Below are 12,818 nucleotides of genomic sequence, written 5' to 3'. Positions count from 1 at the left end.
TGCAGACATTTTAATAAGATTTTTAACCTTTTATTCTTATTTTTTTAGGGCCAGCTCTAATTGTGATACCTTGACTTAATGACTGAGTGTTTTCTCAGTTATGTAGTAGGCAATCATCAGATTGCTTTAATGTTTTTCTTCAGGGGGTTAAATTTTTCTGGGGTTGTAGTCGAAGGCAGTGTTTTACACAGCAGCCAAAAATAAAGAAATAAAGAAGAAAATTCTCTTGGAAACACATACAAGAAATGCAGCTCTAGAAGATACTACAGGTTTTCTGGCAACATTTGCAGGTAGAGCCTTCTCAAGACTAAAACTAGCAAGCCCAGCAGTGTTTATCCATGAATGACCCACAAACTATTTACAAGGCAACACAACAGAGTAAAATGGCAATGAAAATATCAGTGAGCAATCAGGAAGATGCATCTTTGCTTTCATCAACCATTCAAACCCATGTAAAAGTCTTCAGAGTCTTCCAGATGACCCTCCCTATCAAAAGAAGCAGCGTAACTAAATACAGCCTCAAGAAGCCCTGATGCTAAGGCCTTGTTTTGTGTCTTCTGATTTTAGAGAAATCCTAGTCTAGATAGTATTGAAAGAAATCTGCATTAAAGCAACTCCTCAGCCTTCTTCAGGTATTGGAAAATATCCCTCATTCTTTGCCCAGTGCTGCTGTATCCTGGTTAATCCCTTCAAATACAACTGATTTAGAGAAAGCACCAGGAACGGGAGAGAGTATTTCCACATTCTGCTTTTCTTGAAAAGTTGTGACTTCAGGACATTTTAATTCACTATTTATTTCTGCTCTTAAGAATAAATGAAGCTGAAGTCACTCTTCTGAATTTTCAGGTTCATAAGACTGCATATTTCCAAGCTAAAATATATAATAATTAATTTTTAAAAAAAACCACAAACAAAAACAAACCACAGGGCACTAAGCAAGGCTCTATCCACCTTGTACACCAGCACTGCCTACGGGGATGTTGCTGCAGAAATCTGGATTTCAACTGTGCTCCTGTACCCTCTTATATTCCAGTCCCCTTTTGCTTTGCTTGCATAGAGAATCAGCACTGGCCACACACTGAAGGCAAAGAGCTGCCCTCCTGCTTCAGCACTCCAATGATTCTTTTATCCTCAGGTTACTTGGCTGCACAGAAATTGAACTGCCCAGGGTTGCTCTCTGGGGTGTACAAGTTCCCAATTGCACATACACAGCTGTTTTCTACCATAGATGGGTTTGAGGACAGACAGTGTCCACAGAATTGCAGTTAATAGTACTTTTTTTTTTCCCAAGGCAATAATGATCATAATAAATAAACTGGAATGAGATGCAACACTGTCTTCACAAGTTGTATGATTTTTAGTTTTGATAGCAGAAGTACAGTCTAGATTACACTGAGATGTGTTATGTAAAGGACACTCCGTTCAAGGTCAAATACAGGCTTGCCGTTTCATGTTTTGTTTTTGGCTGTAGGGAAGTTAGATTGGTGGTTGGAACATCTTTTCATCTTTTAACTTATTCTTTGACTTTGAAGTTCCATGCCTGAGTTCTCCTATTTGTTAGGTTCTAAGAGGCCTTCAAAGTTTGAGCTCCATAGAAAAGGAAAATGATAATTTTCATCATTATTTGTATTGCAGGCATTCATCAGCCAAATTTACAATAAACCAGATCTGTAAGCAATGACATGAAACTTCAAAAATTTGGGAGTACTATATAGGATATGGGGATCCAGGAACAGGGAGAGTCTTTCCACCTGTTTGACCCTCTTCAGTGATTTTAATTTTGTTGGATGTCTCAAAGACTGAGTACCCAGCTTTCTATGACTTTCTGGTTTTATTAGCCCAGAAAAAAACAGATGTGTAGATCTGTGTGTTTGCATCTGACATTTTGAGACCTTGTTGGGAGTCCTGAAGAAAAGAAATAGTGATAAAAATATACATGTGCCTCTCCATACAGACATGGAAAAATGAGTTTACGTTAAAAAGAGAATTTAGCTTGCAAAAGCTTCAGCTAACACAGATTCTGAGAAAGGATTAAAAAGCAGGAGCAGCAAAAAAAATCTCTGGTATATCCTTTGCAGACCAAATATAAATTCAACTTCAGAAGTAAATTTGACCTAGAGATCTTTCTTCTTTTATAAATTAAAAGAAAATATTTGACTGAACCACTCCCAAATCTTGATATGTTCAAAATCTGTGGCTCTAGCATAAATTTATAGTTTAGAAACTACCACAGGGGTCTCATTTTAATCACTCAGTTCTACTCCTCCTGATTTCAAGATGACTATTTAATCAACAGCTTCTCTTTGAAAGGCATATTCACAGGACATAAGCCCATTTCTGCTCACAGGCAGACTTCTGCCTCCATGAAGAGTAGAAGAGAAGTCTCACAGATTTACATGCGTGTAAGCAAGAAGAAAAGTAAGGCAAAACACAAGAAAAACCTTATCTTTGATTTGGACTATGATACTGCAGTCAAATCAACCATTTCTGATGCCCCATACAGTACAAACTCTGAGATGCTCAAATTCTCTCACCATGCAGGCTATGGCCCGAAGTGAATTTAGATACAAACCGTATGGCCTATGCTAATGCAGCAAAGTTCACCTTGCATTAGTGACAAAGTCATGATACCTCTGTGAGGTAACTCTGGTTTTGAACTTGACAATACTTTGCCATTGCTGAAAACCAACTGACATTCAAAGATTCAGCAGGAGGAACTTAAACGTGGCTGGTTCGTACAGCTTAGAATCCAACTAGAAACACTGTATTGCTGCTTAGAAGTTATATTAAAGAGTGATGTAAACTCATAGTGAAGAAGTGCCCCTAGTTCAATGGCCATTAAACTGCTCACGTTCAAGGGCTAAGTAGGTGTAACAGTAATTAAAAAACATAACACCAGTCATTAGAGGGTGTTTACTTCTACCTGTGGTAGAAGTGCTGGTATTCTCAAAGACTTCAAGACTTCAGGCTTTGTTCCTTAATTGTAGCAGGACCTGACTGAACTCCTCACTTTCCTATCCCAAATCAATGCTTTCTTCAGACTACTATTCAGTATATCTCAGTTGTACACCACCCTTAGATCAAAGACCCAATTTTCAAGTGTCATATAAACACATAATGCACCTTTCATACCAGTTCTAAACTAATCTCAACAAATTGGTGGTGCAGATTGCATTCAGCCACACTGTATTCAAGACCTCATATCAATATCTCTTTATGTAGGGGAAATTTGTGTCTAGAAAATGAGGAAGAGGTTTTTGCTCTTACCAGTAGAACCTGTTTGGTGCAACTCCCTCATGAAGAAGAAGCCATCTTCTGCCAAACTCCACTGAACTGAATAACTGAGGATAAAAACAAACAGTCATGAATCACAGGAAAACACAAAGTAATCAGAGAATTTAACCTGAAGAACCCTGTATTCCTTCTGAGATAGTGACTTCGACTTTTACTTCTTCCAGTCTCAAAGGGACACACCTGGGGCAGCTGAAAGGTGTCTTTGGTGCCTTTTATTGGCACAGACCATACTGAGATGTGTGATATGCGACACAACTGGTATTACCTGAGGGATCACTTCAGGTGTGCACCCAACAACTTGTCATGAATGAAAATTCATCATCCTGTTACCTTCCCTGATATTATGTCAGAAGAACATTCTCCTTCTATTTACTAGTGCCATCCTTAGAACGTTTTTTCAATCTGGTGCCAAAAAATGTTTTAACATGTCTAAACTTCTCTTGCAGGACTTGGATGAGTTTAAAAATCAGAAGTTACTTGTACCATGGAAACCTGTGATTCTCCCTCTACTGTTGTCCTTCTCCTGCAAACATGACACCTTCTCCTGCTCTGGTTACACAAACAATAACCAAATACATCAATCATTTCAGAAAATCTTTCTATGATAAATATCAAACCAGGCTGAGAAAGGTCAGCAAAAAGGCATATTACAGGTATTATAAATACTTTGACATGTCTTTGAGAATGATACACAAATGTTACTGTTCTAGAGCACTTACAAACAGATGCTCTCTGTAAATGCTGCCATGAGGGAATTCTCGGAAGGCCAGAAGAGGGAAGGATCACTTGGGTTCTGTTATTTCTTTTGCTTTATTTAGCTTCAAATTTATCATATGGAAGGACTCAGAAGCAGTCAGCTCTACACTTTCTTGCAGATTCATCCTATTTCCCCTCTCCTTTGCTTGGTAGACTTGGTCAGTCTCCTTTTCTGGCAAAGCAGATGTTGAACACTTTTTTTGAACTGTGATCTCCCTTTTCAGGACACCATTTTAGGGACTTTGCATAAAATGCAAACAATCTGAAACCATGTACAAACCTTGACAAATATTTTTTGGAACACATTTTGGCAGTGGAATTGGAGGGCAAAGAAAGATGGGTATCTGTGAGAATAACTGAAAGGGAAAAAATATAATTTTAAAGCTTTGGGCTTATCTGAAAGATTATTTGAATACATTGTAAGAATGATGAGATTGGGATGTAAAAAACCTTGAGGTCTACTTATTTGGCTATTTATTCCACACACAACCCCAAATATCCCTCAGCTTTTCTATAGTAAAATCTTAGAAGAGCATAGAGAAACTAGTTACAGCAGCTTTTTTTGCAAACAGCAGACTGGCACATGTTAGAATTTACTTTAAATATGAAAGCCAAAAATTCACCTCTTTCATCTTCCTTTCTTGAACAATCAAAGAAGAGAAAGGGAAGAAGGTGAAGGGGATAGAAGATAATGAGAGTAAGAAGAGGTAAAACAGTTTAGTTCTGTGGCTCAAAATGCATCCTCTTTGAACGTTTTAGTGGTCAGTCTGCTATTTTTCCTTAAGTAGAAGATTCTACATACATTTTTATTTGAAATGTAGGAAATCTTAACTATAACTAAGGGAAGTTCACATTTAAAACCCATTTCTAGACCTGCTTTTATAATTTCAGCGAAAATAAAAACATAATAACAATAAGCTATTGTTATTATCTATCATCTCTCTGATGTCAATATTTTCTCTTTTCTGGTGAAGGAGTTTCTTCCATGCCAAGTAATGTCTTTGACATACAGTAATTTAAATTTTCATAAAGCTCGTATCATGCTTTAATTAAGGACAGGGAGCAATCCAAACAACTCAGCAAAATTCCTCTGTGTTTCCAGACTAGGGACACATAGGACATAAGCTTTACAGTGACATTGATGTTCAGATGCCTGAAGTCATCATATTAAATCTTGTTTTTCCACTTTTGTACTTGTCACCCTCATCCCTCTCTGGTTTCCCTGTGCACAACTTTCAGCAGGTTATTTCCTCTCTGAATTTGTTGGTGATGGTAACAATTAACGGTGAATTAATTACAGCCTGCAAAGGCTTTCTCTGTGCTCCATGTAGCATCCTCCTGTGTGCCCGCAGTCCCACTGCAGTGCCAGGTGGCTGAGCAGCCCCAGTGCCACAGCTTCCAGCACCGCTCTTCAGAGGGGCTGTTTGCCTGGTGCTCCCCCAGCAAAACAGAAGCTGTGATGCTACACAGCACCAGGACAGCCCTGCTTTCTCCTAATCTGTGCCCTGAATGGGACGTGACTCAGGCAAAAAGTCGAGAAATGCAGCACTTTTTAAATTTTTTTCAAAGGCAGGAAATAGATACAGCAATTCTACTGTCAGGGCTGGACTCTCAAATTAGAAGCCAGTGCCCAGTGAGCTGGAGACAGCGTGTGAGAAAAGACAACAGCTCTCAAAGGAAAATATCACTCCCTGGGAACCCATGCCCAAAGCTCTCATTGTCTTTGATGAGACACTTTAATAACCAAGCTTTAGATCGTTTTTCCTCCTCTGCCATTATCTCAGCACCAACCTTACTCTTTACTGACTCAGAGCAGCACAAGCAGCACTAATGTACCTTTGGCAAAGGGGGAATTCCACACCTTATCTATCCCTCCCCCACCAAAAAATATCCTCTGCATTGAGGACTTTTTCCAGATATTTCATTCTAAGTACCATTCATTTTTAAACTGAGTTTATTCAGTTGGACCAGAAAAAAAGAAGCATTTGGAGGCTAGACTTTTGTCAAGAAACAGTTATGATACAGCTGGGATTATTTTTCCCCATTTAGCAATTATACTGCTTGTACAGATACTTTTTTAGACCCAGAGTGGTATTTTGTTTTTGTTATAAAAGCCCTCTCTCTCTCGCCCTCGGGACTTCTTATGACAGACTCGCGCATGCAGTCCCTTCAGAGATGACATTTTGTTTTCTTTGGCAAGTGCTGCTGTCTGATGACAATTTTAATTATTAGAATGAATTAGATAATGTCCTTTGCTACACATATTTTTCAACCACAAACAGAAAAGGAACATACTACAATTTCAATATATGTTTTCATCTGAGGGCCAAGTAGTGATCTGACATTTCTGTTTTCACAGACACAAAACTGATCTGAAGTACAAATCTCATATTGATCTCTTAGACTTCGCCCTTGTTGATCAGGGAACAATTCTCTTCTTCCTTCTTCTTCTCTGGTACTTCTATTTTTCTGTGTAATACGCAGATTGTGTAACAATCATTAACAGTCTGGTTTTCCTTTGTTTTCCTTTTATAAATCCTAATATACTATGAAGTAAAATCTAAAACCTACCTCATTTATATAATGAAACAGAAATGCAAAGGAAAAGGCTCTTCTGAGGTTGCAAATACCTTCTGAGGCTGAGCAGGGATTCAAATCAACTCTCTGAATGGCAAGACTATACAAAGAACCCACTCCCAACACAATACTGCTATCTTCTGGAGTAAGGAAAGCTGACATCTGAAAACTGAACTTTCTTTCCTTATCTCCACCAGACATGGTATGATACTCCCCCCTCTCTCGTTTCTGTTTCCCAGCCTATGTGAGAAGCGTAAGAGGCCCTCATGCATTTCGCAGTGACAGTGCAAGCTTCACCTTAAAGTGCTTTGGAATATTTAGGTAACAGCAGGATACAGATGCCATGTAATCTTTTCTTTCTTTCTAATTTTCTGATCTTTACAGCATTAAATTTAGACTTAACTATGGGTTTTTTTCATTTTGTATTTCATACTATGAAAAAAATAACTAAATTCCAGAAAATACAGGAAGAAAACATGAGGTTTTCCAACATGTGCCATTAAGAAAAACAGATTTTATTTGATTCAACTGATCTAGACTACATCACTTCTAGAAGGGAAAGTGCACACTAGGGAAGAGGAACAAGAGCAAACACCATGAGGCCATAGTCTCCCTGAGGTATCCACCTGCTCTGGAGTGGGATCCTTCAGAGGCTGCAGGTGGATCTTTGCTCCCCTGTGGAGCTCCCTGGGCTGCCGGGGGACAGCCTGAATCATCACAGGCTGCACCAGGGGAAACAGAGGAATCTTTGCTCTGTCACCCAGAGCACCTCCTCCCAGTCCTTCCTCACTGGCCTTGGCAGTTAAGTCTGTTATCCCTGAGGTGCTGCCAGTGCCGCTGATGGGCTGGGCCTTGGCCAGCAGAGGGTCCTTCTTGGAGCCAGCTGGCATTGGCTCTATTGGATACAGAGGAAACTCCTCGCTGCTTGTCACAGAAGCCACCCTTGTGGGTGCTGCTACAAAACTCCAAACCCAATACAGTTACACATACCAACTACCAGAAATCTAAATGACCCATCCATTCTGATAATGCCCTCTGAAGGTTCATTATGCTAGTCAAGACCTACCATCACCCTTCTGTTCTCAAGAGATTAATTGTCCTAGCCAAAGCTTTCTAAGTGGAGTCTCTTGTGCCTTCAGCTTCATTTTAATGCCTATACAGATTGCTGCAGGTATACATAGACTTTAAACATTTTAAGTTGCAGGCAATGCATTAATCACATCACCCAGAAGCCATCAATAAGGGTACCCAATAATTGGTGTTTATTGAATGTTGATGGAAATACATCAGAGTGATAAAGCTGTCAGATACCTTCTTCACAGTAAATTCAAACACCAGTGATGTCTGCAGCTCTGCAGCAGCTTTTGTTGGTGAGCCACACACTACAGCCACATACACTTGTTCAGTATGGTCATAACACAGCAATTTATTTTGTGCATATTCATCAGATCAAAGCATCCTGGAGATGACTCTCCTAACTAACCCTCAATAACTCACTCACACATTACCAAACATAAGCCACAATAGTCAGTGTTCCGATTTTGTGGCAGTTGGCAACTGCATTAGAGTAATGCCTCCAGTGCATTCAACTTGTACGCTAAAAATAGTGGCTGGAATCACAATTTTTATCAGGCGATATTTAAAGGAATATGACTGGCATACATATTTTAAAGTCAGATGGAACCTCTAATATCATCAGTCTGTTCTCCTCTTAACAGATGCTGCAGAATCTTTACCACTAACTCAAGCAGTAAAGAGAATTATTCAGGCCAACAACTGATGGCTGAACTAGATTCTATGATTTGGAAAGACATCTAAACTCAAGTCCAAGGATTGATGAATTTACCACTCCACTTAGTATGCTGTCCTTCAGGTTAATTCCTTTCTCTACTAAAAAAGTACTATCTCTGTAACAGGTAACAGGGTATCCTTCAGTTGCTTTCTGTTGTGTTGTAAATTAACTAAGTAGGTTCACAATAGTTCGGATAGCTGAAGTAAATAAATGCATTTTTGTTTAAAAAGTGTTAGAAAGCACACAGAAAAAGTTTGTTACATCAGAATTTAGGGCAAAGTGTCAGAACTTGCATGCACACAGGCAGAGATTTACATTTTGTTTGATTGTTTATGATTTGCATTATATTAAGATCTTCGGCTCCAAGTGAATTTCTATAATAAGAAACATTGCAGAGTACATTCAAACAAATGACAGAGACAAAGAGAAGCAAGAGGTGAGTTATCCACAGAAAAGTGAAGGGAGTTGCTCAACACCACAGAGATCAGTGTCAGACCTACTGATATGGAGTACATTTCTTTATTCCTAGTCCAGTGAACCATCCAACTCTGATGGAAAGGAAAAAAAGCAATTTTTTTATGGAAGTATGACAACTGAAGTTAGATAGAGCACAGAAAATCTTAAGTATGTATGTATTCATGGATCCCAAACCAGGAAAAGAACAAGTTCTCTAAGGGTACAGAGGGCTGATGTTTATACAGATGGATAAACAAGAACATATTGATTTGACTAAAGATGAGCGAGTCAGTCATAAAGAGCACAGTGTCTACTGCTTGAGTCTTTTCTTCTGATTCACTGATCACAGTCCTGGCCCACAAACTTATCTTTCTCTCTGGACTGCCAGGCTGCCACTGGGCTCTGCTAGTTGATTTTTTTCTTTTTTCCTCACATTTTTAATTCCATTCTTTATTTTAAATTGTTACCCCTACACATTATGCTTAGTAAGGTCTGTAAAAGACTGATGAGTACTCAAAAAAACCTGTATTTTACAACAGTTTTTACAGTCTGGCACCACTGTTCTTCTTTTTAAGTCCCTTCGTTAATTTTCAGAATGCTGCTTGCCACCAAATGCTTATCATTTTGCCTAAAGATAACAAGGCATATTTGCAAATGGCTGTGTGCAACATGTGTTCTCAGGATGCCTAACAGGTGTCTGTGCTTCAGGTCCTCACACAAATGGCATGCACAGCCCTAGATACAAATGTGGGTGTTTCTCTGCATCACTTGCTTAGAAACATAACCATATAGAATGTCTTAAAAATAGGGAATAATATTCACAAGGCCATTGTGTGGATGGTCATATCCATTCCTGGCACAAGTGCTGGTAACCCAGAAAAGACATCTAAGATCATGCAAAAAGTGCAAATTGCAAAGGCTGGGACAAACAACTGTGAACATATAAATTACTTATTACTTTTTCATCTTCAACAATACATGTCAAAGAGAATCAAGTCTGCTGGAAAACTGGCTTGGATGATGAGTTTTGTCGCAAATATTAATACAAATAGTGCAGACTGTTTCAGGAGTAATGCCATAGGGAAAGGAAGAGTTATGTACATAGGCTAATGTTAGCTTTACGCAAACCAGCTTCGTGGCTGTGTCTGTAGTCTGTCAAAAGAAATAGGCTTTTCCAGAGGATGATTCAAAATGGCTAATGCTTACCACCCTAGAGAAGCTTTTTTCCTCTCCATTAATTTTAGATGGGATTAGCCTTCCTCAGCTAACATTAGCCCAAGTGAATAGACCTGTAAAGGTTGCCAGCAGTATTGAAAAAAAACCCAACCCCAAAATTATGTCACTTGATGTTACTGACTCTTTGTTTTTTCTCTCTTTTTTTTTTAAACTCAGATGCAATTTTTGATATAAACCTGGATTTTATTCTCCTCTCTCTGGTGTTAAGAATCAGTGACTGTTGCCACTGAAACTAAGAGAGTGTAAATAGAAACAGAGTAATTTATGTTGAAAGCAACCTCTGAAGGTGCCTGGTCTGATCCTTTTCCCAGCAGATTCACCCTTAAAGATCCTGGTGCAGTGAAATTTAAGGTTTTAGAATTACAAAGTATGCCCAGAATAGTCTATCATATCTTCAGGTGAATACTGAGTACACCTATGGCAGATACTCTACTGTCAGACACAAGTATTAAACTAAAACACATGGATAGATGGGACTGAAGGTACTGTTAAGTGCTGGCCTGTTCTCTCACAGACATCCTGTGGCCATATGCATCCACACCTCTTCTCTAAGTGGTTTCTCTGTCATCACTGATAAAAGAATATCTTTCTCTTCCACTTAAATGCATGAGGAGTAGACAACGTTTAATGTAGGAAAATGAATATTATATGATTTGATGTCAGAAGATATGTTGTCCCCACAAGTATCAGAATCCTGTTTTGCTAAACTTCAGTACTTTAGAAATACAGCCAAGCATCAATCCCTAACATTGATCTTCAGCATGACACACAGAGTCAATAAAGGTAGACAATGGAATCAGATACTTTGAAAAGGCCAAAATGAAAAAAATAAGAAAAAAACAAAGGAAATCTAAATCTCTTCATTTACTCACGCTATGTCGACAGAGCTCCTTTAATTTAGGGTGTCTCGCATTTCAAGAGTTCATTTACAAGGAGAGCAGAGAAGCAACAACAATAACTCCATTTTAAACCTGCTTTTTCAGCCTCTGTTGCTGCCTTTCAGTGCTTGAGTGCCTTTGTGCATTTATTCCTGAGTTGGGCAATTACAACCCTGCATTTTGCCTGTCTGACTTGTGTTTCCCAATTTCACCTGTATTTCGTCTCTCCAAATAGCTCTGTTATTCCTGGCTGATTACTAACCATTCCTCCGTGTGTCTGATCCATCTGAATAGCAGAGGATGTCTCCACATGAACTAGAGGCTCTTACATTCCATGCTCTGATTATACAGTAAAACACTTCTGAAGATTACACAGTTATACATAAGCAATACTCCCATAAAATACAGTCCCTTATTCTACAAGCAAGCTGATTAAAGCCCATGAGAGCTCCCATGTACAAGGCCTCCAACAACGGCCGTACAAGCAATGCTTTACTGTGTCTGAACTTTCCTTCTGATTTGTAATGGAGAAGCATGCAGTAGTTCTGCAATTATGTGGTAAGAATCAGCCAAGTAACAACTGTACTTCCAGCCAGAACAATGAATGTAATCATGAAGCAATTAGTGCAGGCAGCAGATGGTTTGCTGCTCTTTTTCTCTCAAGACTGGCAGGAAAAAGCCATGACTGAATAAGGCACTGGTCTGTCAGCAGTGGTAATTCAAGTCTGTTGCCCAAGGCAGAGACACAGGAGAGAGATATGTGAACAAAAGTAACAGAGTCACTGAAGCTTAACGAGTTATTGCTCATCAGCTGAACCCCAGTAATTATTCACATTCACTCACAAACAACACCCAAGAAACTGGGACATAAAATAACTTCAGTTAAAACAGATTTCCCTACCATTCAGTAACCCTATTGAAACAAACATAAAAGATCTTATCATAGTGATAGGCTCAGTGGGCTGTGAAGAAATTGAGGGACGAGTCTATGTGACCCAATTCCTGTTGATTACAACTGAGCAATGCCTTCATCACTTCTGAGCTGGATGACAACCTCTGAGGACAGAAACAGTCCAGATCCAATATGATTGCAGTCTCTCCTGCTCTTGGTCTATCCACCACCTGATTCTCCTGATCCCATTTGCTGCAATGGCACAGTGCAAATGGATAAGAACAACCATGGGGCTTGCCAGAAGAGTGCAAAAGTGCAAACCTGTTTTCTAGTTGATTCTCACTTCCCTCTTGTCAACAGCAAAATTAAATGACTACACCATCCGCAACTGGTCAACATCCAACTCACCTTTTAAAGTTCACATCAACAGAACCTTCACAGACTCTCGAATCAGTGAAATCAAAGCTAAGTGGCATCAAAATGCAAATTCCTTACCACGCAGATATGTTTCCCTTGCCTCCCTGGGTGACTCTTAGTCAGTATGCACACAGTGCCTGGAATCCAAGGGATAACGGGTTCTCTTTCCTTAAATACAGCCTTAGTACAAGACCAGGAAATAGCCAACAGCAATGTCATTTGTTCGAAAGTACCCCACAGCTCCCACTGCAATTATCAAGATACCTGCAGGACCTCTTAATTACTCTGAGAAAATTCTGCCTTTGGATATACAAAGATGTAACCAATGGGAGTCATTTACACTTAGCCATAGGCTGAACTTGACCCTTAGTCTGAGTTACATTTAATTTAGTCCAAGCTGATTAATACTCTTTGCGTGCTGCTTACCCTCTTTGGTTCTTGGACAAAGCTTGAAGTCAGAAAATGTATCCAGTAGGCTTTGAAGTAGAAACCAGGTCTGTGACTCATACTCATTCAGAGC

The 12,818-nt window shown here is 39.3% G+C and overlaps 1 protein-coding gene across 3 annotated transcripts in view; it reads right to left on the bottom strand.

The window, feature by feature from the left end:
* Window positions 1-12,818, bottom strand: part of SORCS1 (sortilin related VPS10 domain containing receptor 1) — a 267,062-nt gene that overhangs the window by 90,676 nt on the left and 163,568 nt on the right. For all 3 annotated transcript variants that reach the window (XM_071563880.1, XM_071563882.1, XM_071563881.1), the window contains exon 5: window positions 3,268-3,341. In XM_071563880.1, the coding sequence (XP_071419981.1) occupies window positions 3,268-3,341 (74 nt within the window). The remainder of the gene's footprint in view (window positions 1-3,267; window positions 3,342-12,818) is intronic.

The sequence above is a fragment of the Pithys albifrons genome, chromosome 9 (genome assembly GCF_047495875.1).
Source record: "Pithys albifrons albifrons isolate INPA30051 chromosome 9, PitAlb_v1, whole genome shotgun sequence".
In the NCBI taxonomy this organism is placed as follows: domain Eukaryota; kingdom Metazoa; phylum Chordata; class Aves; order Passeriformes; family Thamnophilidae; genus Pithys; species Pithys albifrons.
The sequence above is the reverse complement of the archived record's forward strand: the minus strand, read 5'-3'. Positions and strand labels throughout refer to the sequence as shown.